This window comes from Mesoplodon densirostris, chromosome 1, assembly GCF_025265405.1.
Source record: "Mesoplodon densirostris isolate mMesDen1 chromosome 1, mMesDen1 primary haplotype, whole genome shotgun sequence".
NCBI classification, from domain to species: domain Eukaryota; kingdom Metazoa; phylum Chordata; class Mammalia; order Artiodactyla; family Ziphiidae; genus Mesoplodon; species Mesoplodon densirostris.
In genome coordinates this window covers 175,831,792-175,859,704 of record NC_082661.1, presented here as the reverse complement: position 1 = coordinate 175,859,704, position 27,913 = coordinate 175,831,792, and the positions used below count along the sequence as shown (strand labels likewise).

General features: G+C 45.6%; 1 protein-coding gene across 2 annotated transcripts; it reads left to right on the top strand.

Moving 5' to 3' along the window:
- Nucleotides 1-18,867: 18,867 nt before the first annotated feature.
- PLAU (plasminogen activator, urokinase) lies at nucleotides 18,868-24,782 on the top strand. 2 transcript variants are annotated; one of them, XM_060111685.1, is made up of 11 exons: nucleotides 18,868-18,991; nucleotides 19,324-19,411; nucleotides 19,890-19,923; nucleotides 20,067-20,174; nucleotides 20,494-20,668; nucleotides 20,857-20,948; nucleotides 21,175-21,364; nucleotides 21,582-21,730; nucleotides 22,353-22,493; nucleotides 22,830-22,978; nucleotides 23,666-24,782. In XM_060111685.1, the coding sequence occupies exons 2-11, from the start codon at nucleotides 19,355-19,357 to the stop codon at nucleotides 23,840-23,842; spliced, it is 1,272 nt and encodes a 423-aa protein (XP_059967668.1). In that variant the 5' UTR covers nucleotides 18,868-18,991; nucleotides 19,324-19,354; the 3' UTR covers nucleotides 23,843-24,782. The 2 variants fall into 2 exon arrangements, with proteins under 2 accessions (XP_059967668.1, XP_059967659.1); XM_060111676.1 differs by having other exon boundaries at nucleotides 21,151-21,364.
- Nucleotides 24,783-27,913: the final 3,131 nt, after the last annotated feature.

Genomic DNA, 27,913 nt, shown 5'->3' with positions numbered 1-27,913 from the left:
TCTCAGCTCTGAAACTTCCCATGGGGCCTTCCCGTGATTTACCCTGGTGGGGGTGGTGGCTGCCAGGGCTCATTCAAATGAGGAAGCATGCAGCAGGGAGCCGCGGGTAGGAGCTGCCATTCCAGCAACTGCAGCATTGCTGAGTCCCTCTCTAAGCAGTCACTGCCACCCAGCATGGGTTTCCACCCTTAGAACTTTCTCATCCAACTCTTTCTTTCTTTTTTTTTTTTTTTTTTTTTTTGGCTGCATTGGGTCTTTGTTGCTGTGCACGGGCTTTCTCTAGCTGTGGTGAGTGGGGGCTACTCTACGTTGGGGTGAGCGGGCTTCTCATTGCGGTGGCTTCTCTTGTTGCAGAGCACGGGCTCTAGGCGTGCAGGCTTCCGTAGTTGTGGCACACGGCCTTAGTTGCTCCTTGGCATGTGGGACCTTCCCAGACCAGGGCTCGAACCTGTGTCCCCTGCATTGGTAGGTGGATTCTTATCCACTGTGCCAACAGGGAAGTCCCCCAACTTTTTCTTACAAACCTCTCAGGCTTCCCTGATGGAGCAGTGGTTAAGAATCCATCTGCAGTGGACACGGGTTCGAGCCCTGGTCCGCGAAGATCCCACATGCCGCGGAGCAACTAAGCCCGTGTGCCACAACTACTGAAGCCCGCGCGACTAGAGCCCGTGCTCTGCAACAAGAGAAGCCACCGCAATGAGAAGCCTGTGCAATGCAGTGAAGAGTAGCCTGCGCTCACCACAGCTAGAGAAAGCCTGTGTGCAGCAACGAAGACCCAACGCAGCCAAAAATAAATAAATAAATAAATAAAAATTAAAAAAATAATAATAAATTCTCTTTCCATCATTAAAGCCAGATCTTGATATCTACTGCTCCAGGGTCACAACCAAAGTGCAAAGAGAAATAGATGTTATTTCTTGGCTTTTGTGCTTCTAAATGTCAAGGTCCTGGTGAATCAAGGGATTTTCAAGAATAATTTTGCAATCTTTGCCTCATTAACTTATTTTAGAATCTACCACCACCCCCACAAACACACACATAAATGCGGAAGATGGAAATCCACTGTATTATCTGTCTCTCCCTCTAGATTGAAGCTCCATGAGGACAGACAATATGCTTGTCTCCATCATTGCTGGATCCTCGAGTTCAGCAAAGTGCTTAACATGTAGCAAGTACTCAATAAACCTTTGTTGGTTGGATGATGGATGATGGGTGATAGGTGGATGGATGATGGAGGAGGGATGATCAGAACTGTGAGGACCAGCGCTGTGCAAGATGCACCTGGAGATAGGCTGATACTTAATGTGATGTAGCTACCTGCCAGCTTGGGAGGAGAGTGACGAAGGTAATGAGGTGGCTGAACTACTGCAATTGAACAGTCTCCCTAAAGGCCTACACTTCTACAGTAAATCTCACACTCTATTTTCCCCCAAACCAAGATCTCTGGATTAGAGCCTTATCCCCAGGCAGTGCAGCCACCTCTGAGTCACTGCACAGCACTGCTATAGCCCTTAGGGCTCAGACTATGCACACCATCTGACATGGATTCCTAACCCAAACCAAAAATTCCACCTAACCTCCTCCTGTGACCCTGCTCATGACTCCCTCCCTACCCTAGCCCAAAACTTTGCTTTGACCCAGTTCCAACCGTGATCTTGATCACAGTTGTTTTTACATCCCTGGTGCCAGTCTTGACCTTGATTCCCATCTTGACCCTAACCTTGGCCCAGAAACGTCCTTGCTTCTGATCCTGAGTTTATCATAATATTATACATCTGTGCTCTTTTGGTTTTTACCTAGAGCTTTTACACATATTATTTAATTTTATATTTACAACTCTATGTAATCATCCCTGTTTTACAAATGAGAAAACTGAGACTCTGAAAAATGCCCAAGGTCACACAGCTAGTAAATCAGGGAACCCAGATGAAATTCAGGTCTTCCTGCTCTAAATCTAGGGCTGCAGGTGTCTGGGTTACTGAAGCTCCACACATAGGTCTCCATTGCCTTTGTGGCAAACTGATCCTAGATAATCAAAGACCTCAGGGTTTTAATAGTAGTGCTGATAATTATAATTACGTTAACTTACTGGACAATTTCTCTGCGATAAGCAAAGTGCTAAAAAGTTCTTCATATATTATCTTACTTAGTACCCACCACAAGGCTATGGAGCTCTGTAGCCCCATTTTACAAGTGAGGAAACCATGGCTTCTGGAAGTTAAGTAACTTGCTCAAGGCCACACAGCTAGTAAGAGGCAAGACAGAAGTTGAACCCAAGTCTTTGTGACCTTAAATGCAGTTTAGGGACTTCCCTGGTGGTCCAGTGGGTAAGACTCTATGTTCCCTTTGCAGGGGGCCCAGGTTCAATCCCTGGTCAGGGAACTAGATCCCACATGCCGCAACTAAGAGTCCACATGCTGCAACTAAAAAGAGCCCTCATGCTGCAAGGAATATCCCTTATTCGGCAGTGAAGATCCCGTGTGCCACAACTAACACCCGGCGCAGCCAAATAAATAAATAAATAAATAAATATTTTAAAAAAAATGCAGTTCACTTCAACCTTTACCGAGAAATGGGATGGCAGCAGGGAGCAGCTAGGAGCCTGGGTCGTGCAACCATGTTCCCACCATACCTTTTGAGCTGTAGTGCCGAATTGCAGAGTATTGTGTTTGATCACTAAAACTGGGTCAAAAATGAGTCAAGCCTTGGTAGGACTGACTCACTGTGGTGTCTGTCAGCTCTATAAGGAGACAGGAAGCCTCAGAGGGCAACTGTCAGCTGACCCCTGCAGAGTGGATGAAGGTCCCAGAAGCAACCACTGCAAGCTCTGTGGGGGTTAAACGTGGAAACCCACATGCCTGCCAAAGAGAGACCCAGACTTAAGACTCATTTTAAAAATCAGATTCACTTTGTTATACAGCAGAAACTAACACACCATTGTAAAGCAATTATACTTCAATAAAGATACTAAAATAAATTAAAAAATGAAAATTAAAAAAAAAAGGAAAAAAAAATCAGACCTACCAATCCCCATTTCTTTCTCCATACTCAGCTCTACCCCCTAACAGGGCTCCATTTTGGTCAACTTCTCTGTCTTTCATCTCGGACTCCCATACTTTACCCATTTCCTTCATGGACAGGTTTCTTTGTCTCTGTCCCAGTCCCCATCCCCATCTCAGCTCAAGACTCTGAATATCTGTGCTGCCACCTTTTCATGTCCTGTTTCTCTGAGTCTTATTCTCACTGCCTTGTCAATCCCTATGTCACGGGGCCCCCCTTTTTTGCAATTATATTTTTGTAAAATACACATATTATAATATAAAATTTACCATTTTAACCACTTTTAAAATTTAAGTATAACTGCTTTACAATGTTGTGTTAGTTTCTGTTGTACAACGAAGTGAATCAGCTATATAGAGACACACGTAGAGAACGGACATGTTAACCGTTTTTAAGTGTACAGTTCAGTGGCATTAAGTACATTCACTTTGTCGTGCAACCATCACCACTGTTCATTTCCAGAACTTTTTCATCATTCTGAACAGAAACTCTGTATCCATTAAACAATAATTCCCCATAACCCCTGGTAACCTCTACTCTACTTTCTATCTGTATGAATTTGCCTATTCTAGGTACCTCATATAAGGAGAGTCATACAATATGTAGCCTTTTGTGTCTGGCTTATTTCACTAAACAGTGTTGTCAAGGTTCATCCATACTGTAGCATGTGTCAGAATTTCATTCATTTTTAAGGTTGAAAAATATTCCATTGTATGCCTATGCTACATTTGGTTCATTCCTTCATCTGTCAATGGACAGCTGTGTTGCTTCACCTTTTGGCTACAGTGAATAATGCCACTATGAACATGGATGTACAAGTATTTGTTTCAGTCCCTGCTTTCAATTTTTTGGGGTATATACCTAGCAGTAGAATCGCTCCATCATATGGTAGTTCTATGTTTAACTTTTTGAGGACCTGCCAAACGGTTTTCCACAGTGGCTGCACCATTTTACATTCCTACCAGCAATGCGCAAGGGTTCTAATTTCTCCTCATCCTCACCGACACTTGTCGTTTTCCACTTTTTTGATAAAAGCCATCCTAATGGATGTGAAGTGGTATGTGAGATCCCTTTTGAATACAGCACTCCACAAGTCCAAGTGTTCCAGATTCCCAAGGTCTGTTCTGCTCCCTGGGGACCCCATGAACCTGCCTGGCTCTGAGAATTGGTATTTCCAGCCAACACACTTCTTTGTCCCTGTACCCTCTGACCTCTCTTCCAGGCTCTGACAAGCTGCTGCCCATCTCTCTGCCTTTTGCTTAGGAGAGTTGGACTGAGAAGTAACACAGACTTCAGGAAGAATACAAATTCAATTTCTTTAGGCCCCACAATCATCTGAGCTCTTTTTTCCACGTGGTCTTCCAGACCAGAGACAACTGTGCTGGCTCCGTGGGACCAACTTTATGACTTTGACCTGCCACTGACCTCAGAACTACAAAAACATCCAGCGCCTTGAGCAAAACTATTTCCTGGTCTTACCAGGACCTAAAGGAACAGCTTATATTCTAGCTATCCACCCCCCGCCCCCAAGCTATCTGAATCAAGACTTCCCTGAGCCCCTTCCTTTGCTGAAGCTCATATTTGGTGGTTTAGGCCTTCAGGACAAATTCTGGGTGTGGTGATTCACCTCCTCATGAGCCTCATGACTCCTTGAGGGGAACTTGGAGACCTGGAATTTTGGTCATGATTCCCTGTTCATAGTCCCAGAACCCAGACTCTTTGGGGCAACATTTGTTTATATTGTTTAATACTAATGTCCTCTCCATAGGTTTCTGATGTCAAGGGCATGGTGTGTCAAACCTGGCCCCCATGTCCTCATACATCCTGGGCTTTGCGTCAGCCCAGGTCTCACCCCTTTGCTTAAAGCTTCCTGATATAAATTCTTTTTCTTTCAGCCGCTTTTTTCTTCCTTGAAAGCAGGTGGAAAGAACATCCTTCTGCATTCCACAAAAGAGAAAACAGAGGCCTACAGAGGGAAGTGACTCACCCAGGTGCAAAGGTGGAGTCAGCGACTAAGCTGGGAATGGAGCTCCATTCTCTGACTCTGAAACCACAGCCCTCCATGGGCAGTCACCACCTTCCTCAGGAGGAAGCTCTCAGCTCATGCTTGGAGATATGGCCTTTGTACTTGACAGTTGCCCCTGGGATTGGAAAGTGGGACTCTCTGCCTTCAGTCTTCTCACTCCAATCCAGGAAACTATTGTTTTGGCCTTCAAATACGGATTTTGTGGTACACCCCTTTAAAGGAACTTTCTAAAGCTCTTTCTAAAGCAAGACATATGACTCTGCAAGTTTGGAAAAACAAAAGCTCCTAACCAATAGGAACAAAGACAGCTGTACGAATCCAAGTCCAAGTCCAAGTTTCTTACTTGTAGTCTCACTTTCCCTCTGGTATCCTCCTATTTCAGTTCTCACTCCCACTCTTCACCCAACCCAGCGGGTTTATCATTTCCCCATTCCTTCCAGCCCAAGCCCAGACAAAATCCAAGTTAATCTCTTTGCTTCATTTATTTTGATTGAGACTGGTGGGAATTTTCAGCTTTACTAAAAATCTTATAGACATCTTTGTTCAAGAACTTACAGTGCCTTTCTAGAGTCTATGGTATCAAGTACAGACTTCTATCTGGCTTTTAAGACCTTTTATAGTATGACTTTACCCTGCATATCTGTACTTGGTTCTCACTACTCTTCAATGTAAACGCTCCTTAATTGGGCAAGATTTCTCACAGCTTATGTACACGTGTGTATACACACACACACAGTTAAACGCATACAAAGTTTACTCTCCACAATATGTACAATGTTTATTCAAGCTCCTGTCTTTTTCCATGACTCTTGCTTAGAACTTCTTTTTTCCTGCTCTCTACCAATCCTAATATGACCCATCTTTTAAGATTTGTTCAGGTCCAGGAAATCTCTAATTTCAGTGTCTCTGTTCTCTAAGTTTTTACTGCATTTATGGTCAGTGGTCAGAATGTTTAATGTTAACAGGTTTTTTTTTAATTGTGGTAAAAAAAACACATAACCTAGAGTTTACCATCTTAATTCTTTTTTATATAGATTTTTTAACTTGTTTTTTAATTAATTAATTAATTAATTAATTAATTTTTATTTTTGGCTGTGTTGGGTCTTCATTTCTGTGCGAGGGCTTTCTCTAGTTGTGGCAAGTGGGGGCCACTCTTCATTGCGGTGCATGGGCCTCTCACTATCGCAGCCTCTCTTGTTGCGGAGCACAGGCTCCAGATGCACAGGCTCAGTAGTTGTGAGGGCCCAGTTGCTCCGTGGCATATGGGATCTTCCCAGACCAGGGCTTGAACCCACGTCCCCTGCATTGGCAGGCAGACTCTCAACCACTGCGCCACCAGCGAAGCCCTTAATTCTTTTTAAGTGTACAATTCAGTAGTGTTAAGTATATTCACTTTGTTGTGCAACAGATCTCCAGAACCGCTTCATCTTGTAAAACTAATGCTCTAAGATAGAGAGGGCCCAAATAAATAAAATCATAAATGAAAGAGGAGAAGTTACAATTGACACCCAGAAATACAAAGGATCATAAGAGATTACTACGAACAATTATATGCCAAAAAATTGGGCAACCTAGAAGAAATGGATAAATTCCTAGAAACATACAATCTCCCAAGACTGAATCAGGAAGAAATAGAAAATATGAGCAGACTGATTACCAGTAATAATATTGAATCAGTAATCAAAAAACTCCTAACAAATAAAAGTCCAGGACCAGACAGCTTCTCAGGTGAGTTCTACCAAACATTACAGAAGGGTTAACACCCATCCTTCTCAAACTATTCCAAAAAATTGAAAGGAAAGTAATGGTTCTTAACTCATTCTATGAGACCAGCATCATCCTGATACCAAAACCAGGCAAAGACACCACACAAAAAAGAAAATTGCAGGTCAATATCACTAACTAACACATATGCAAAAATTCTCAACAAAATATTAACAAACTGAATTCAACAATACATTAAAAGGATCATACCCCATGATCATTTGGGATTTATGCCAGGTATGCAAGGATGGTTCAATATCCATAAATCAAACAATGTGACATACCACACTAACAAAATGAAGAATCAAAGTCATATAAGCATCTCAGTAGATGCAGAAAAAGCTTTTGACAAAATTCAACATCCATTCATGATAAAAACTCTCGAAAAAGTTGGTATAGAGGGAATATACTTCAGCATAATAAAGGTCATATATGACAGAACCACAGCCAACATCACACTCAACAGTAAAATGCTGAAAGCATTTCCTCTAAGATAAGGAATAAGACAAGAATGCTTATTCCCATCACTTTTAGTCAACATAGTATTGTAAGTCCTAGCCACAGCAGTCAGACAAGAAAAAGAAATAAAAGGCATCCAAATTGGAAATGAGGAAGTAAAACTGTCACTATTTGCAGATGACATGATGCGATTTATAGAAAATCCTAAAGACTCCACCAAAAAGCTATTAGAACTAAAAAATGAATTTAGTAAAGTTGCAGGATACAAAATTAATATACAGAAACCCGTTGCACTTCTAGACCCTAATAACAAACAATTGCATCAAAAAGAATAAAATACATAGGAACAAATCTAACCAAGAGGTGAAAGACCTGTACTCTGAAAACCATAAGACATGGATGAGAGAAATTGAAGATGACACAAACAAATGGAATGATATACCATGCTCACTGACTGTAAGAATTAATACTGTTAAAACGTCCATACTACCCAAGGCAATCTACAGATTCAATGCAATCCTTACCAAAATACCAAAAACATTTTTCACCAAACTAGAACAATCAATCCTAAAATTTGTATGGAAACAAAAAAGACCCCAATTGGCCAAAGCAATCTTAAGAAAGAAGAACAAAGCTGGTGATATCACAGTCCTTGATTTCAAACTACACTACAAAGCTACAGTAATCAAAACAGTATGACACTGGCACAAAAATAGACACATAGATCAATGGAATAGACAGCCCAGAAAACTTATTCTTATGTGGCCAATTAATCTACAACAAAGGAGGCAAGAATATACAGCCACTTCAATAAATGGTGCTGGGAAAATAGGACAGCTACATGCAAAAGAATGAAACTGGACCACTTTCTAAAACCATATACAAAAATACATTCAAAATGGATTAAAGATTTAAATGCAAGACTTGAAACTATAAAACTTCTAGAGGAAAACATAGACAGTACACTCTTTTTTAAAAAAATAAATTTATTTATTTATTTAGTTATATTTGGCTGCATTGGGTCTTCATTGCTGCATGTGGGCTTTCTCTAGTTGCGGCGAGTGGGGGCTACTTTTCGTTATGGTGCACGGGTTTCTCATTGCAGTGGCTTCTCTTGTTGTGGAGCACGGGCTCTAGGCACGCGGGCTTCAATAATTGTGGGGTGTGGCCTCAGTAGTTGTGGCTCGCAGGCTCTAGAGCTCAGGCTCAGTCGTTGTGGTGCACAGGCTTAGTTGCTCTGCGGCATGTTGGATCTTCCCGGACTAGGGCTCGAAGCCATGCCCCCTGTATTGGCAGGCGGATTCTTAACCACTGTGCCACCAGGGAAGTCCTAGGCAGTACACTCTTCAACATCCATCTTAGCAATAGTTTTTTGGATCTGTCTCCTCAGGCAAGAAAGACAAAAACAAAAATAACAAATGGGAGTACATCAAAAGAAAAAGCTCTGTACAGTGAAGGAAACCATCCAAAAAAAATGAAAAATCAGCCTACTGAATGGGAGGAGATATTTGCAAATGATATATTTGATAAGGAGTTAATATCCAAGATATATAAAGAACTCATACAACTCAGTATTAAAAAGAAAAGTTTGATTAAAAAATGGGCAAAGGACGTAAATAGACATTTTTTCAAAGACGACGTGCAGGTGGTCAACAGACACATGAAAAGATGCACATCACTAATCATCAACTTATGATTAGTGATCATCAATTATCACTAAAAATCAAAACCACAATGAGATACCATCTGATACCCATCAGAATGACTATTAACAAGAACACAACAAATAACAGGTGTTGGCGAGGATGTGGAATGCATTGTTGGTGGGAGTGTAAACTGGTTAGCCATTATGGAAAAGAGTACGATGTTCCTCAAAAAAATAAAAATTGGGCTTCCCTGGTGGCGCAGTTGTTAAGAATCCTCCTGCCAGTGCAGGGGACACGGGGTCGAGCCCTGGTCCGGGAAGATCCCACATGCTGCGGAGCAACTAAGCCCATACACCACAACTACTGAGTGTGTACTCTAGAGCCTATGCTCCACAACAAGAGAAGCCACTGCAATGAGAAGCCCACGCACCACAAAGAAGAGTAGCCCCTGCTTGCTGCAACTAGAGAAAGCCCGCACGTAGCAACGAAGACCCAATGCAGCCAAAAATAAATAAATTTAATGAATTTTAAAAATAAATAAATAAAAATTGGAACTACTATACAATCCAGGAATTTTACTTCTGGATATTCACCTGAAGAAAACAAAAACAGTAATCCAAAAAGATACTTGCACCCTTATGTTCATTGCAGCATTATTTACAATAGCCAAGATATGGAAGCAACCTAAATGTCCATCAATAGATGAATGGATAAAGAAGATGTGGTGTACTTATACAATGAAATATTACTCAGTCAAAAAATCTTGCCATTTGCAATAACATGGATGGGTCTAGAGGGTATTATGCTAAGTGAAATAAGTCAGAGAAAGAAAAACACCAAATTATTTAACTTATATGTGGGATCTAAAAAACAAAACAAACAAATAAGTAAAACAAAATGAAAATAGGCTCACAGATACAGAGAACAAATGGGTGGCTGCCAGGGGGGAAAAGCGTGGGGGGGTTGAGTGAAATAGGTGAAGAGAACTAAGGTGTTTGAATTTCCAGTTATAAAATAAATAAGTCACAGAGATGAAATTATACAGAATAAGGAGTATGGTCAATAATATTGTAATAACTTTGTATGTGGACAGATGGTTCCTAGATTATTATGGTGATCATTTCATAGTATATTTAAATGTTAGATCACTATGTGGTATACCTGAAACTAACATAACATTGTACATCACTATATTTCAATTAAAAACAAACAGGACTTCCCTGGTGGTGCAGTAGATAAGAATCTGCTTGCCAATGCAGGGGACACGGGCTCGATCCCTGGTCTGGGAAGGCCCCATATGCTGAGAAGCAACTAAGCCCGCGTGCCACAACTACTGAGCCTGAACTCTAGAGCCTGTGTGCCACAATTACTGAAGCCCGCGCCCCTAGAGCCCATGCTCCGCAACAAGAGAAGCCACTGCAATGAGAAGCCCATGCATTGCAACGAAGCGTAGCCCCTGCTCGCCACAACTAGAGAAAGCCCACGCGCAGCCATGAAGAACCAACACAGCCAAACATAAATAAAATTAAATCTAAAAAAAACCCAGGGCTTCCCTGGTGGTGCAGTGGTTGAGAGTCTGCCTGCCGATGCAGGGGACATGGGTTCGTGCCCCGGTCCGGGAAGATCCCACATGCTGCGGAGCGGCTGGGCCCGTGAGCCATGGCCGCTGAGCCTGTGCGTCCGGAGCCTGTGCTCCACAACGGAAGAGGCCACAGCAGTGAGAGGCCCGCGTACCGCAAAAAAAAACAAAAACAAAAAAACCCCCAAACCAAAACAAACAAATAAAAACTGAAGCTTTATAGCTATTAAACAACAGCTCCCCAATTCTCCCTCTCACCAGCCCCTGGTAACCACCATTCTTTGTCTCTTCAAATTTGACTACTTTGGATACCTCTATATCTATAGATATGTGTGGAATCATATATATCCATATGTGATTTTTGTGACTGGCTTATTTCAATTAGCATAATGTCCTCAAGGTTCATTGATGTTATACAACAAGTGACAAGATTTCCTTCCTTTTAAAGACTGAATAGGGCTTCCCTGGTGGCACAGTGGTTAAGAATCCACCTGCCAATGCAGGGGCACGGGTTTGAGCCCTGGTCTGGGAAGATCCCACACGCTGCGGAGCAACCAAACCCGTGTGCCACAACTACTGAAGTCTGCGCGCCTAGAGCCCGTGCTCCGCAATAAGAGAAGCCACCACAATGAGAAGCCCGTGCACCAAACAAAGAGTAGCCCCCTCTTGCCGCAACTAGAAAAAGCTTGCATGCAGCAACCAAGACCCAATGCAGCCAAAAATAAATAAATAAAATAAATAAGTTTATTTTAAAAAAAGAAAAAAAAAACAAATAAGGAGATGTTTTAAAAAATAAAAAATGAAGACTGAATACTATTCCATTGAATGTATACACCACCTTTGCTTATCTCTTCATCTGTCTGTGGACACTTGGGCTGCTTCCACTTCTTGGCTATTGTGAGTAGTGCTGCTACGACATGAGTGTACAAATATTTCTTCGAGACTCTGGTTAAGTTCTTTTCGATATATACCCAGAAGGGATCCTCAAGGGATTGAGGGGTTATTTGATAGTCCTAGATTTGATTTTTTGAGGAACTGCCACACCGTTTTTCATTGTGGTTTGCAACATCTTTCAATCCCACCAGCAGTGCACAAGAGTTTTAATTTCTCTATATCCTTTGCCAACACTTGTTATTTTCTGACTTGTTTTTTTTTATAGTAGCCATCTTACCTAGTGGCTTTTTAATCATTTCATGTGTATTCATTTTTTCTTCTTTACAAGATTTTAAACTTCTTCAGGGTGGGGATCATGTCTGTTCTGTGTGCCCTCAGAGACTAGCATAGTCCTTGGCACACCTTAGGTATTTGAACGTAGTTTCTATTTCATTGAATTAAATGAACAGTCTGAGTTGAGCTCAGTTCTTTTATTTTTAGAACTTGGGGTCGAATTTTCTTTATGAATAGAATAGGCTGACTGCCACGATACAGACTGAATAAGTCTTAGGACACTATGCAATGGAGCAGAGGGTCTGCATAGGGAGAATGACACTGTTACTACCTTCTTGACTACAAATGCAAATGCTGTGGTCATCCCACAAGCTGCTGGGTCCACTGGTGATGGGCATAGTTCCCACACTCCTGCAAAGGGACAATGCTCTGGAATCCCAGTTCTATTCAGGTGGAACCAGAAGAGCCTAGGGGAGAACAAGCAAACTGACCCTGAGAGCTCAGAAGTTGGGCCAGCACAGGAAATGTGAGGAAATATCACAGATAGAAAAGTACCAGTAAGTACAAGTATTCTCAGTTCTGCTTTGTTCTCATTTTTACTCAGTTTCTCCCAATTTTCCTGAAGTCTTGGGGTGTCAATTTCTTAGCCACTGCCATGACTTTGAGGGTTACTCTAATTCCCCAAGTTCTTTTAGCTTCTACATGGAAAAGTCCCTCCATTAGCCATCCATTTGGCATTTTTTAAATGAAACTATCATTAGTATCTGAAAAAAGAACAAGTACAGAGGTGCTGAAGAAATTAACTTTCTGAGAACAGATTCTTTAGAAAAATCACCTCAGGGCGGCTGGGTTGGCACAAGGCTCTCAGGTGTACATCCCCTCCTTGATTCACCTCTGTGAAACTCTGCCCAAAAGTCAGCCTTCCTGCCCTGAACCTCTCCCACCTCTGCGTTCTCCTCTGGCCCCCACCTCAAAGGATGGGGTTAAAGTAGAAACCCCAGTCGATAGAAAATTCGTGATTTAATTGGACATTCCTAGGTGAAAAAATAAATTAACACTCCCTAGGTATGCATTGGCTGACATTTTCTCCAAACTTGTTTGGTGGTAAGAATCCTCTGGGATGTATATTAAGAATCAGATTCCTGGGCCCCCTCCTGGACTTAATGAATCAGAGAAGGAAGTAACCTGAGATTCTGTATTCTTTAAACCTTTAAGCCAGGTGATTCTTATCATCAGACAAGGTTGGAAAACATAACATTAGTGAATATTATTACAGATTCCCGGGCACCTACATAACAGGGTAACTTTTTTTTTCCTCAGGAAAGGGTAAAGGGACAACACCATTGATACTGGCTTGGCTGTGTATCTTTAACCTCTGAGGGCTTCAGTTCCTTATCCATTAAGTGGGGTTGATATTACATCTCCCTCACTGAGGATTAAATGAGAGAATGCACACGGAACAGTTACCAAATGCCTGCTAAATAAAATGCATATTCAATATAGACATACTATTGTTATTTCCCCACAGAAAACCCCTAGGTATCCCCATCATATAAATATGGCTGAATAACGGCTTTGAAAAAGGGAAAACTGACAATTGATGTTTCCAGAGACCTACACAGATATATAAGCACAGGCAGAAGACCCAGTGATCACTTCTCTGACAAGACTCCGCAGATACAACTGTGGCTGGCTTTACTAAGCAAAAGGAGGAGCATTTTAATCAAAGTCTGGCTTGAGCTGCACTGCATAGACAGGATTCAACCCAGACATGACTTGGACAGCTCGGGCCACTCTGGGATAGCACCATGGGTTAGAATAGGGAGATTCCCTATTAGGTATAAGGACCAGCACCCCTACCTTCCTGACTGAATGTGATATTGCCTCAGAGGTAGTTCTCCAACCCCTGGAATCAACCAACTCTGGGTGTGAGTCCCAACCCTACCATATACCTACAGCGTGACCTTGGATAAACTGCTTAAATTCTGGGAGCCTCAGTTTTCTCATCCTAAAATTGTAACATTAATAGTACCTTCCTTAAAGGTTGTTGTTAAGATTGAAAAATAAAATGAATGTAGGCAAATAAAAGTTGGCTATTATAATCTATCTTCAACAAAGGATAGATTATAATATTCCCTTGGAGAGAACAGACTTCTTCTTCTTTAGTTTCTGTCATATTCCCCCCCATCTCTGTTCTCAGAGTAAACAGGAGCCTCCTGGTTAGATTATCCACATACTATTCCTTCTCTTCACTCTGCATACACACCTATTTAAGGGGCTCCCTGCCATGCCCCTGCTCCCTCTTCTCATAGACTTCCATACATTTCATCCTCTAGTACCTTCTAAAAGGAGACTGACCTCTCCCCAGGACTTGGCTGCCTCATCACACTGTTATCAATCACTGCTTGGAGAAAAGAAGCACCTTCTGCAGGTGGGTAGGAAGACAAAGAGACTGAGGCTGGGAATTGAGGGTGGTCAGGATGGGAGGAGAGAGGATTCAGAATAGGAGTGGCGGGGGGAAATGTGTCACGAGTTTCCTCAAAATCGGTGAATTCTCAATCTCATCATTTTCAGTGAATGAACTCAGATGATTCACTTCCCTTCATCAGCCCTCTATTTTCCTCTCTGTGTAATGGAAAGGGAAGTGCTTGCACTTGTGTTAAAGGCAGAGAAGCATATAGAATCCAGCTTGGGAGAGTCATGAGCCCATGAAATTATACATCATACGGGCTGTGGATGTTATGTTGGTTTTCTTCTGAACAATATTTTTGAGTATACGAGCTCCTGGCTGAACATATTTCCTTTAATATCATTGACTTTTTGGCAGTTTTTAGCAAAACCACCAGTTTCTGGTTTCCCATTCCAGCCCTTTTTTCCTGGGTATCCCCTTTAACTTCCGGTTAAGCAACCATTGCCATCCAGCATGGTAGCCTGGGCTCTAAGCAGAAGTTCTAGGACCAGGGCCTAGCTTTGGTTCTGGTGGGGGCCTCAGAATCCAGAAGGTCTGGAAAGCCACGACCAACATTCTTTGAGGTAGTAAGTTCCTGATTTAGGGAGTAACCAGGTTTAGATTAGGGACAAAGAAAAATCTGGCCAAGGCTCAAAATACTCATGCAGAGGTCTGAGCTCACTGGCTTGGGTGGGGCTAGGAATTGGGCCAGAGATGATGAGGCGGAAACGATGAGAAAGGGTAGGGGTCATAGGCTGAAGCTGGAGGGTCCAACTTGGCCCCTCTGTTCACTGACGAAAGAGTATAACCTCAGCGTGCAGCCCCTGTACTCTTTGCTTTCCATGAGTAAGGAAGCAATTATGTGGCTTCCCCCTCCCTACTCTTGCCACAGGCCGCTGGGGGCCTAGCAGCTCCAACACCTCCCCTATCATGTTACAGGCCCCAAATGTGGCTTGCAGTGCCTGCTGTGAGACAGTATCCTTTCCCTCAGCATTAAACATGCAGAGAGAAGGAGTCCTCAGACCCAAGGAAACTACGTGACCAGCATTCACCGCCTCCTTCCCAGGATTGCAGAGGAGTCTGTGCCCCCCATGAGTAGGTGAGAAAGAAGAGCTTCAGGCCACGAACAACTGGAGAGGAGGAGGAGAGAGTGGGAGTCAGGGATGTGGGGGTGAGCAGTACACACAGCTGGCCAGTTGCTGGGAACTGTTGGTTAAGGACACAGCATCCCCACTTGACTGGAATCCTGGGATGGATTCCCAGGAATGGCCTGGACTTCTGGGCCAGGACGGTCATAGATAGGAAGGCAAGGCAGGCACTCAGTGTAGGAATTATAGTTTACAATGTTCATTCGTGTGTCTCTAGCATCTAGAACTGTGCCTGACACATGTTAGGCCCATGATAAATCCTTGGTGAGTGGATAAAGGAATGAATAAATGAATGATTTCACACACAAGTATGATCTCATTCAATCTGCAAAGCGAGGCAGGGGCAGGACAGGCATTGCCTCTTTTTGTAGATGGGGAACCGAGACCAAGAGAATTAAGCATCTTGCCTGAGGTCATTAGACTTGGATGTGACTGACCTGTGGCTAGACACTGTACTCTCCACATAGTACCAAACTGAACATTCTTGGTATAGCAACCCAGGAAAACATCCTGTGACTCGACGTGAACTTCCCTTTGGGTCCTGCTGGTCAGGAAATAGCCCTTCAGTGGTCCTGTTTCCTGGACACAGTCTCAGAACAAAGTTTGACATCCTGGTCCTCCTGGCACACCTGGCATCTGCCTGCTTTTTTATGAGCCGCTCCAGGAAATGGGGCCTCTCCATTAGTCTCTGTTGCCACATGTAACATGGGAGATCTGGACCACTAAGATGTGGAGGCAGGAGGCTGGTGGTTTTACTCTGAGACTCAGGAACAGAATGAAACCACATGTATTCAGTTCCTTATTCTCTCACACTTGACAGAAACTTCAGATAGCCTAGACCACCAAGTTAGTTTCTGGAACTGAGGCAAGCAACTAACTCATATTATAGCCAGGGTCTCCCAGGAGTTCAGAGCCCATAGTCCTAGGCATGTTTCTGGAAGGAGGTCTCCAAAGCCAGCAAGAAGGCTCCCCTGAGCTGGAACATCTTACAGCATCTGAATCCCTCTCTTTGGAGGCAGTGAGGTATAGAGCACAGGAACAAGGATCAGAAAACCTGGGTTCTAGGGCTGGCTTTGCCACTCATCAACTATGTATCTTCTCTCCACCTCATTTTCCTCATCTGTGAAATGGAGATAACGATTCCCAGCTACATAAGGTGGTTGTGAGTTTAAAGAGGAATGGTTTGTATCAAGGTGCTTTTTAGCAAGACAGAAATTGATGTCAGTACTATTTTTTTATGGCAAGGAAAAAAAAAAAAAAAAGACAAGGAGAAGGGAAACTTCCAGGGAGCCCCAAAGCGCTCTGTTCTCACTTGTTCATGGATTCATTCATAATAAAGCACCTAGGTGAACAAGGCATGCACCAGGTGCTGAGGGAGAGAAAGATGTTTAAGATGTAGTCTCTGCCCTAAAAGAATTGAAAGATAGCACAGACTGTGCACCAAAAGACGGACACAGATTTCAGAGAGCGCCAAAGATCACAGAGTGGAAAGGATATTCTGTCTTCACAGAGGCTCTAGGATGGTTCAACCAGGTGAAGAGCCCACAAGAGGAAGGAGGGGGGAAGAGGGGTGTCATGCTGCATAACGGTCTCCGAGTGTCTTTGTCCGGGAGGAAATGAGGTCATCCTGCTCTCAGAATCATCATGACAGCCTCCAGCCAAGTAATACGGAGTCATGAGAGCTGCCGGGGAAGCTCAGTGAATCACAAGTCAGCAGGGAATTTCCTGATAACTAACCTAAGAGTTTCTGGGTAAGTCCTCAGGTTGCAACTCTGTTTACATTTTGATCACGTTTATTCACAATTAATGTGTTCTATAATGTGTTCTAACTCCAAACAAAACATATCACAGTCTTCTACAGGAAGTAGCCTGGCTGGTTCTGAAGCCTCTAGCACCTCTGACTCAGTCCATCCCCTGGGAGGCTGGCAGCTCAGAGCTGGGCACAGAAAAACTCTCTCCGGAGGATGATGGGTCACCTGCCTCCTAAGCTGGATGGTTAACTGGTACTTTCCCCAGGCAGAGGCTGGCATCCTGAGACCTCTGGCTGGGGCAGAGCAAAGAGGCTTTCCTTCTTCCTGCCCTCCTGGCACTTTCTCTGCCCTCTTCCTGCCCCTCTCAAGTGGACCCAGACCCAAGGTCCAGGTTTGCCAGGCAGCAAAACGCTGTAGGCCTAGGCAGGGAGAGGGACAAGCCTTGGGCCCCTTAGTGAGTTACAGGGATTCAACCTCCTCCCCTTCCATTGAGGGAGACAGTCCTGCAGGGTGGATTCAAGTGACCCCAAGCCCTGGTTCCCAACACTAGAGGAAACGGATGGGGGTGACTGAACTTCAGAGTCCCTGCTGTAGTTCTTCAGCTCTGCCTGAGAGATATGTGTGTGTGCATGGACTTGTGCATGTGTACACAACTGTGTGTGCTCACCCTCAAGCAGGAAGCATAGGTGGAGTCCTTTACACATGGTCTGTCTTTCTGGAGGCCAATCTATTTGATGAGCAACTATTTTATCTTATTAGGAACAAGGCTCTATGATGAAGTAGAATACTAAATACACGTGCATTTAAAAATCTGTAATTATCTTTTTGGAACGGGTGATACAAGGACGTGTTTTCAAAAATTTAAACAGTGTAAAAGGCTATAGAGTGAAAAATAAATCTCATTCTTGTCCTCCAGTTCCCAAATTTCTCTCTTCAGAGGTGAAAATAGAACTTTCTACGTTAATAAGGCTTTACTATTCCATTGTCTTTATTAAGTGACAATACTATGGCCCAGGCAAATAAATGAATAGTTCATTTTAGGAACTTCCTGAAAAACCTATCAACACTTCAATAGAAAGCATCAACAGTTTGTGCCCTAAGACTTTGTTCTCACAATCCTACAATATTATATCACGACTCTTATCCAATCCTTATCAGGCCCTCACTTTCAAAGACCTGCCTTATACCAAACTGCAAATTCTCAATAAAATCCGACCCCCTCCCCTGCCCCTACCAAACTACCCTACCGCAGTAAGCAATAAAGTAAGCTTTGTCTTATCCACTAGTTGTGTTGATTTTCCGGGAGCTGGCATACTACTTGGAGGCAGCCCCTGTGAACACTTTTTTTGTGTGTTTCAGCAACGTGTATTTTCACATTGAGAAAGAGACTTCACAGCTGTAGGAGCTGCAGACTGTGCCTCTAAGCCCAGGGCTCCGAATCAGTGTCCTAGGCAGTTGGGGGCCGAGGGTGAAGAAGAGCTTTAGGGGATCTGGGAAGAGGCATCAGAGCTGGAGGAGAGTGTCTCCCTAGCGCCTCTCCTTTTGGCAAATCGGGGGGCGGGGGGATGGGGGGTGCTGCACGGGGGCGGGGCCTAGGCCAGGTGAATGGGAGGAGGGGGCGGAGAATTTAGATGTCTCTCCATACCTCAGTTCAGACCTGGTTCGTCCCCTCCAGTGGGGACCGCGCTGCCCTTCACAGTTTAGGTTGTGGAAGCCTGCGGGGTCCAAGTCGCGGCGGGTCCTCAGGGAAGGGGAGGGAAGGGAGTGGACGGGGCGATGCCGGGCTGGGGCGGGGCCAGGGCTGGGGCGAGTCGTAATATAGAGCCAGCACTGCCCGCTAGCAGCACAGCGCGGAGACTGGAGCCCTAGAGGCCGCCCGAGCATCAGAGTGTCCACTAGTCCCCGCTATCCCGGCCCTGCGCCCCTCCGGCCATAGCTGCGGGTGAGTGTGGGCCTCCCTAAGAGCGCAGGGTGGATGCGGGCGACCCAGATCTTGCCGGCTTTACTTCTCCTTACTCGCTGCCCCGGCTCGGCTGCGGCTGCACGCTGAGTCACCGCGCTCCGTGTCCATGTGTTCCCCTGCGGGGACCAGTGCAGGCTGCGCCACGACCTCTGAGCCTCCAGAGAGGTTAGACGGCCGGGCCTGGGGAGCCTGGTCCCCGCGGGCTCTTTCCGCAGGGGACTTAGGGGCTCCAGCCCTGAACTGCAGTAACCCACCCGGTCCGCCTTCGCGCTCTCCTCCGCTTCTTCCCCTGACTTCTCCTTCCCTTGCAGAGCCGCTGTCTAAAGCCCCAGCCTCGCCACCATGAGAGTCCTGCTGGCATGCCTGCTCCTCTGCGCCCTGGTCGTGAGAGACTCCGAGGTGAGTGGCTTCCCTGCTTTTGACTCTTGGCGGCGGGAGGAGGGGGCTTGCAAGACCCCTGAAAAGCGCTGGGGAAGGAAGGGGCTGCATAGGAAGCTGGAGTCCTCCGAATTCCATCAACAGCAGGGCCAAACCCTCCCCGGGAAATAGGACAGGTGTGGCATTGGGGCCTTGAGAACCAAGGGAGCTTGCACTTTTCCGCAAAGGAGGAAGAAGCCGCAGGGACTGCCCCAATCTGCTAGTATCTGATTTGTGAAGCTTGCTTGAGTCAATTCATTTCTCCCTGCTAGAAGCTGATGATCTTCCATTTGAGGGATAGTTAGGCATGAACAGGGTAAGGAGAGAGGGAACTGGAGGGAAGGCTGAGTTTGGGGATTGGGGCCAGTTTATCCTCACCCTGGGGTCCCAGGAACATGGGTCCTTTGGTGAACTTTTCCTTTCAATCTCCCCCCCCCCCCCACCCCCGCATCTCTTCCAGGGCAGCCATGAACTTCATCAAGTGTCTGGTGCATGTGAGTATCCACCCCTTGCACAATATCTGGTTGCACAGATATCTTGGAAAAGCCTCAGGAGGCAGCCCCTCCCTGTCCCTGCTGGCTCCCCCTTTGCCTCCACCTATGCTCTTTGCTTACCCTCCAACCTTTGTGCTCTCCAGCGAAGTGTGGCTGTCTGAATGGAGGAAAATGTGTGTCCTACAAGTACTTCTCCAACATTCAACGATGCAACTGCCCAAAGAAATTCCAAGGGGAACACTGTGAGATAGGTATGGGGATCCTGACTCCAACTGGGGAGGAGGGGGCACCAGAGACTTGGGGGCAGGGAGACATGGGTGGGATGCAAGAGCAGGCAGGAGTTAGGAGGTAGAGCGGGGAGCATCTTTATCCTCATGTGATTCACAGTCAAACATGAACACACACTATGTCATGAAGCTGAGGCTGCACAAATGTGAGGTGAGGATGGAAGGAGACCCTTTCTAGTATCTTCTGTCTCACTGAAATCATGTGAGGCCTGACAGGATCTCTAAAATGCCTGTCTGAACTTCCTTCTCTTTCTAATATTCTCATCCTCACATCCTCCCATAGATACATCGAAAACGTGCTATCAGGGGAATGGTCACTCTTACCGAGGGAAGGCCAACATTGACACCAGAGGCCGGCCCTGCCTGGCCTGGGACTCTACCACCATCCTTCTGAAGACGTACCATGCCCACAGACCTGATGCCCTTCAGCTGGGACTGGGGAAACACAATTATTGCAGGTGAGGTGGGGGCAGCAAGGACCCTCCTCATGGCCTCACAGAAACCCTCGTTACCATCTTTTCTGCTTGCCAAGTGCTGGCCATAGCATGAGAAAATCAAGGCCTCTGGTTGAGTCTTCCCTGGAGGGGAGGACACAGAAAAGGCATTCTGGGCTGGAATGGCACCCTTCTCCCCTCTGTGTTGCCAGGAACCCAGACAATCAGAGAAGGCCCTGGTGCTATGTGCAGGTTGGCCTAATGCAGATTGTCCAGGAGTGCATGGTGCACAACTGCTCTTCTGGTGAGTGTCACTGTCCTGTTTATGATGGTGGGTGGGAGGGGACAAATTCAGTTGTTCCCTTATTCCATCATAGGAGGGATGAGGAGGGAGGCCTGCAGGAGGGAGGCCTACCTGGCCCTGAAAAACTGGGAGGTCAGAGGACCAGGAGAAGGACACTTTATCCTCCCTCCCTCCCCAAGATATCACTTTTTTTCTCCTCCAGGAAAAAATGCCCTCTCTCCTCCAGAAAAGTTACAGTGCGGCCAGAAGGCCCTGAGGCCCCGCTTTAAGATTGTTGGGGGAGAATTCACCACCATCGAGAACCAGCCTTGGTTTGCAGCCATCTATAGGAGGCACCGTGCAGGCTCTGTCACCTACGTGTGCGGTGGCAGCCTCATCAGTCCCTGCTGGGTGGTCAGCGCCACACACTGCTTCATGTATGTCCCTCTGTCTCTTCTCCCTGACCCTCCTGCCCTACCCCAAACAAATCCCTTCCTCCTTCCCAGCAAAAGATTCCCCTTATTTCTACCCCCTCGGCCTCTCTCTATATGGCCCATGGCCTTGGGGACAAGTGATGCTCTGAGGTTGCTGTGGTGGGGAGGGGGAAGTGACAGGATCTCACGAGATCAGACTGACTGATCTCCCCTCCCACAGTGAGTACCAAAAGAAGGAGGACTACATTGTCTACCTGGGTCGGTCAAGGCTTAACTCCATCACGCCTGGCGAGATGCAGTTTAAGGTGGAAAAGCTCATCTTGCATGAGGACTACAGTGCTGACACCCTTGCTCACCACAATGATATTGGTGAGTGGAAAACCCTCATCTGCCGTGATGATGATAGCTGTGGGAATGGGGGTCTGAGAAGAGACCCAAGTGTGAAGTTGGGGTTGTAGGGGAACTTGAAGACCCTGCTTTACACAACAAAGGAGTGGTGGGGAAGGGTTCAGAGTGGAAAACATGAGGAACCTGGTGCTCCTCTGTAGAGTCCCTGAATTTCCAAACAGGTATCCTCCTCTGGGTGGCAACGGCCCTGATGGCATATAGCTTGGGCTGGGGTGCCCCTTCCATTGTTGGATGGAGCCTCTGTCTGTCCCAGGATATAGAACTTGGAGAGGTTATTGGGCTGGATTTCAGCCCAGCTACCTCAGCCAGGGCTTTACGAGCTGTTTTTTGCAGGAAAAAACTCATACAGCTGTATGCAGTTGCCCTGGCTGTCCAAGGCTTTGTCAGCAGCTGGAACAAAGCCCTTGAAGCATGGGACAGGGGAGACTTGTTTCAGGTGACAAGCTACCAGCAGACCTCCCAGGATGACCTCTGACTCTGACATAGGGATAGACAGCCATTCCCTCAGGGTTTGGAGGGGAGAGACAGTGACCACCTGACTAGGTGGTGATCTTTCCCCTCTGACCCCTTCCTGCTCCCCCAGCCTTGCTGAAGATCCGTTCCAGCACGGGCCAGTGTGCACAGCCATCCCGGTCCATACAGGTCATCTGCCTGCCCCCAGCGAATGGGGATGCCCATTTTGGCACAAGCTGTGAGATTACTGGCTTTGGAAAAGAGAATCCCTGTAAGTGACATTTGGGTCTGGCTGAGAGGGTCCTGAGGGAGTGTTGTAACCTGGAAGTGAGCTCAGCTTGATCAAGGGAGGACTGTGGATGTAGAGATGGGAGCACTATGGAGGCAGCAGATGGGTCCAGGGATGGAGTGGGGAGCATTGTTTAGGGAATGATGAGCCATAAAGTTAAATGGGTGAGGGATGAGGGACTATAGGTGGAGTAAAGACTTAGATGTGGGTGGAAAAAAATAAGGGCTTTCCCTGGTAGGGACACTTTTAGGTCCCCTCCCTGGCAGAGTCCCAACAGACACATTTTAATGTACATTCCCCCCTGTTTCCTCCATCTAGCTGACTATATCTATCCAGAGCAGCTGAAAATGACTTCTGTGAAGCTGGTTTCCCACAAGGAGTGTCAGCAGCCCCACTACTATGGCACTGAAGTCACCCACAAAATGCTGTGTGCGGCTGACCCACATTGGGAAACAGATTCCTGCCAGGTGAGAGTTCCAAGCATCTTTCTCCATCACCCCTAGATCTCCCTGGGCTCCTGGGCCTGTCCCTACCAGCTTTGGGGAGCCTCTCTCCAGTCAAAATCCCAAGAAGCCAGGACCAGGGATTCAGGTCTTAGAAGGTTTAAACCAGTCCTTATGTATTTACCAAACATTTGTCAAGAGCCTAGCTCTATGCTAGGCACTTCAGACTCAGGGAGGGAGGGGGACTAAGACCCTAAGAAAGAGAAAACAACAGAAAATAACACAATTCAGTGCTCAGAGTGTGGTGTGAATTATAAATGATCAGCTGTTTAGGAGAGGGAGGTGAACACCAACTAGATGGTCACCGAAGGGGGCACTTTCGAGAGAATGTGACTCAATAGGAATTTGAGGAGGCAGAGGAAAGAAAAGAGAGCATTTCAGTTGCAAGATACAAAAGTGAGAATGAGCACGGCATATTTGGGGATGGGAAGGAGAAGTAGGGTCTGAAAATGTAGGTGGAACTGTAGATAACAGGACTTTGAAAACCAAGCAGGGGATTTTTAAACTTGATGTGGTAGGAAATGGGGAGTCACTAAGGACTTTGACTCTAGGAAACTCTCCCTTCTCTCTCGGGCATGATTGGGTGGTAGGATCAGATGGCCCCCTTCTCACTTCTCCCAGGGCTCACCTTTTGTGTCTTTGGCTTAACAGGGAGACTCAGGGGGGCCGCTGGTCTGCTTCACCCAAGGCCGCATGACTCTGACTGGGATTGTGAGCTGGGGCCGTGAATGTGCCATGAAGGAAAAACCAGGCGTCTACACAAGGGTCTCAAGCTTCCTGCCCTGGATCCACACTCACATTGGGGGAGAGAATGGCCTAGCCCTCTGAGGGCCCCCAGAGAACCAAGGGAAGAGACGGGTACCACCCACTCCCATAGTGACCGTCATTTTTGCAGTAGGGCCATCTGCACAGCTATATATAATGAAGAGACTGAGGAAGATGAGCTCTGCAGAGGTGGTTTTGCTTGTGCTGCCCATCAGGGTGAGTGACGGTAGCTTCACCCTCAGATACATGTCTGGGTGCTGGACGCCCAGATCTCCCCTGGCCAGGATGGAAGGGTGGTCCTGAACCAGAATGGTATTGTCACTTTCTGGACCAAAGCTTCCTGGAGTTAAAAATGGCATCTCCTGTGCATAAGTGGAAGGAGAGCCAGCTCCCTGGCAGTGGGCCATTCATGAGGCCCACTGTTGGGAAATGAATAATTTCCCAATTAGGAAGTGTAACAGAACTGAGGTCTCTTGAGAGAGCTTGGCCAATGCAGGAACAGTGGTTTGGAGACTAGGGACACTAAATGACTTGAGGGAAAGGCTCTGACATTCCATGAATGTATCAGGAAATGTTATATACGTGTGTGTATGTTGGCACACTTGTGCACAGGCTGTGTCAGTCTAAGAGCTGGTGTTCTGTGTCTGACTGCAAGTCTAGATACTTCCCCAAATTGTATGGACTGTGACATCACACAGAATGGCCTGTTTGGAGAGGTTATGGGGCCTCTTGGGTCTCCCAGGCAGTGATACATATAAATGTATCATTCTGGGGCACACACTGTGACCAGCACTAAATTTCCAGTTTCATTTTCACACACATGTCCATTCTTGGCCAGTTATCCCTTCTGACCTTCCAGCCGAGTTCATCCAATCCTCACTGAGTGAGGTGAAGACCATTCCTGTACACTGAATATTTAATAATTATATTCTGGTATTTTTATTTATGTATCTATTTTTGTAATTTTGAATAAGTATGATTGATCAAATGTGATTTTTCTGAAGATTTTGGCTCTTCCCTCGTGCTTGTATGGGAGGGAGTTGGGATGATAAAAAATAGAAAATGACAATGGTGGAATGCACCCCAGAGTTTCCTGTGGGGCTATATCTGGACTGAATGGGGCTTTGGGAGGAGAGGCTAGGAGACTTGTAGAACAGACCCTCCATAGCACATAAGGTACAAAAATGTGTCCCAAGCCAGAAGTCCACAGCTTGGTAAATGGTGTGCAGGCTTTGTCAACTCCCAGTTCCCGCCTCAGCCTGATGCCTTTGTGCAGTGCACATCTTGTACAACTTTACACGGTGATCCTACCATATACTCTTCACTCTGCCCCCAACAATCCTTGGGCTGACTTCAACCAAGGGGGACATGTGCATGAGTGAAAATTGCTGATCCCAAACCCAGCCCAGCTTGAGTCTGTGGCATTCAGGAAACAGAAGACATAATTTCCCATCATCTGTGCATGGGGCTGGTGCTGAGTTTCCTCAGTGTGTTAATGAAGCTCATGACCTGCCTTTGCTATCCCTCATATCAGGGAGCTCAGAATCTAAAGCTGGGTGATATCCTAATGGGCGTGTACATATATTTTGAACCAAACGTCAGCTTAAGAACTGGATGTAGAAGGCAGTTCAGGAGTTACAGTTGGATGCCAAAATTTTGGAATTTCCAAGCTATGCTAGTGAGTTTTGGCCGTGTTTCTTAACCAAGTCACCTGCGAACTTAAAATATATATATATATATATATGTTTATGCTCCACCCACAGAGATTGTGATTCAGGTCAGGGCTGGTGCCAGGGCTCGTGATTTTAGAAAAATTCCCTAGGTGTTTCTGATATGCAGCCCTGATTGTGATCCATTGGCGACAATTGGCCAGATTATGTGAAGGGCCCAATAAATTCAAGACGTGGTCAGCATATGTTCTCTGCATGAACAGTTAGATTTCTGAGTGGTGTTTGGGGGCACAAGGTCTCCTGGGCTTCCTGTTCAGAAGATCCCTAGACAATGGACCCCTGGAGGGCAAGGACCCAGAGTATTCAGCTTTTAATCCCCATAATCTAGCATGTTTCATTCAGTATGATGCAAGTGGCCTGGACTAGATTCCTGGCTCTAAAATACTAGCTGTATGATTTGGGAAAAACTCTTAACCTTTTGTGCCTCAGTTTCCTCATCTGTATAAAAGAGATATCTACCTTCCAGGATTGTTATAAGGATTCATGCGTTCATAAATCTCTTAGCCATAATCCTGGCACCTAGTAAAGGCACAAAAACAGTGGCTACTATTGCAAGACTCTGTAAATTCTCATAGAATTGAATGGGAACCCCTTCCCCTCTTTACCCCAGATTGCATAGGTATATTTTGTGGAAGCTGAAACCTGCTAGGAGAGAAAAGGCAAGATGTGAAGCTAAGGAGCCCAGCCCAGGCTGAGTTGCTGCTCAGCCTCTGCATACCCCGCAGGGGCCAAGAAAGATCTTGTTCCAACATGAACAGCGCCAGCATCAGGGCTCACAGACACTGAAAACAGGAAGTATGAGCCCCACTGGTGGGTTGAGCAATGCACTGCTAACAATCTTTAGACCATCTCCCAGCCACCTGACCGACCCCCAGCCAGCTGCTACCTCTTCCCAGTCACAGACCTCACTCTGGGCTAGCAGGGATCAGCCACTTCTCCAGCAACCAGTTTCAAGGCTCCAGATACGACCCTGTCACTCACTTTAGGGACTGCCTTTTTCTAGTGCTCCCTAAGTGCTGGACATTGTGCTAAGTTCTTCACCTATTATCTGGTTTAATCCTTTTAACAATCCTATGGGGAAGGTGCCATCCTTAGCCCCATTTAACAGCAGAGAAAATGGAGATACAGAAAGATTAGGTGACTTGCCCAAGGCAATGTGGCTGGTAAGTAGCACAGTGCTGGCTCCAGAGGGCACAGGCCCAGCACTCTCAGCAGGGCCCAACCTGAGGGAAGGTTAGCAGCCCTCTTTTCAAGCTCCCTACTTCAGGAATGCTGGGTGCAGGGAGGCTAAGTGTATCAGAATTTCCACCCTGTCCTAGATTATAATTCTTTCCTCTTAAAAGATTCCCAGGTCAAGTGAGCAAATCACACTCAGCCACCAGTTTCAAAATAAAACTTTACCCTTCTCAAGCAAACCTCAGCCTTTTTGGTTGAAACCTGATTTCATTGAAGTGGTTTTTGTTTTCACCAGAGCCCCTCCTTCTGAAATAGTCTGTGGCTCATTCTATTATCAGGACTCAACTTGATTTCCACTCATGCTCTGCCTTTCCCAAGCCAACCCCGCACAACAACAACACCTCTGAATACACCCCTCCACCCTCACCCCTGTTTGTCCACCTTCCTCCCCAGCTGCTGACATTTGAGCCTGCCCTTTGAGTCACAGTGAGAGGAGTTTGCTGAGGTGTTCTTTAAATAACAGTACTACTGAGGTATACTAAATCACATACCATACAATTCACCCATTTAAAGTGTGCAACTCAATGATTTTTAGTATATTCACAGAGTTGTGCAACTATCACCACAATCAATTCTAGAACATTTTCACCACCTCAAAAAGAAACCCCATACCGGGGAAGAGGGATAAATCAGGAGCTTGGGATTAACATACACACACTACTATATATAAGATAGATAACCAACAAGGACCTACTGCATAGCACAGGGAACTCTACACAATATTCTGTGAAAACCTATATGAGAAAAGAATCAGAAAAAGAATGAATATATGTATATGTATAACTGAATCACTTTGCTGTACACCTGAAACTAACACAACATTGTAAATCAACTATAATCCAATAAAATTAAAAAAAAAAGAAACCCCATACCTATTAGTAATCACTCCTATTTTCTCCTCAACCCCCTCAGCCCCTAATCTACTTTCTGTCTCTATGAGTTTGCCTATTCTGGATATTTCATATAAACAGAATCATATAACACCTAGTCTTTTGTGACTTACTTCTCTCCCTACCATGTTTTCCAGTTTCATCCATGTTGCAGCATGTATTAGTACTGATGCTGAGTTTTAAGTAGCAAATTGGGAGAAAAGATAGTCTAGGCCCCCTTCCGACCTTGCAGTCCCATTGGGAGTCATTCAATAACCTTAAAAGAAAAAAATTTTTTA

Excerpts from the sequence above, each read along its gene's own strand:
- PLAU (XM_060111676.1), top strand. The coding sequence starts at position 19,355 with ATGAGAGTCCTGCTGGCATGCCTGCTCCTCTGCGCCCTGGTCGTGAGA. Across the intron at positions 19,412-19,889 it reads TGGTCGTGAGAGACTCCGAG|GGCAGCCATGAACTTCATCA; the intron begins GTGAGTGGCTTC and ends CATCTCTTCCAG. Across the intron at positions 20,175-20,493 it reads AGGGGAACACTGTGAGATAG|ATACATCGAAAACGTGCTAT; the intron begins GTATGGGGATCC and ends ATCCTCCCATAG.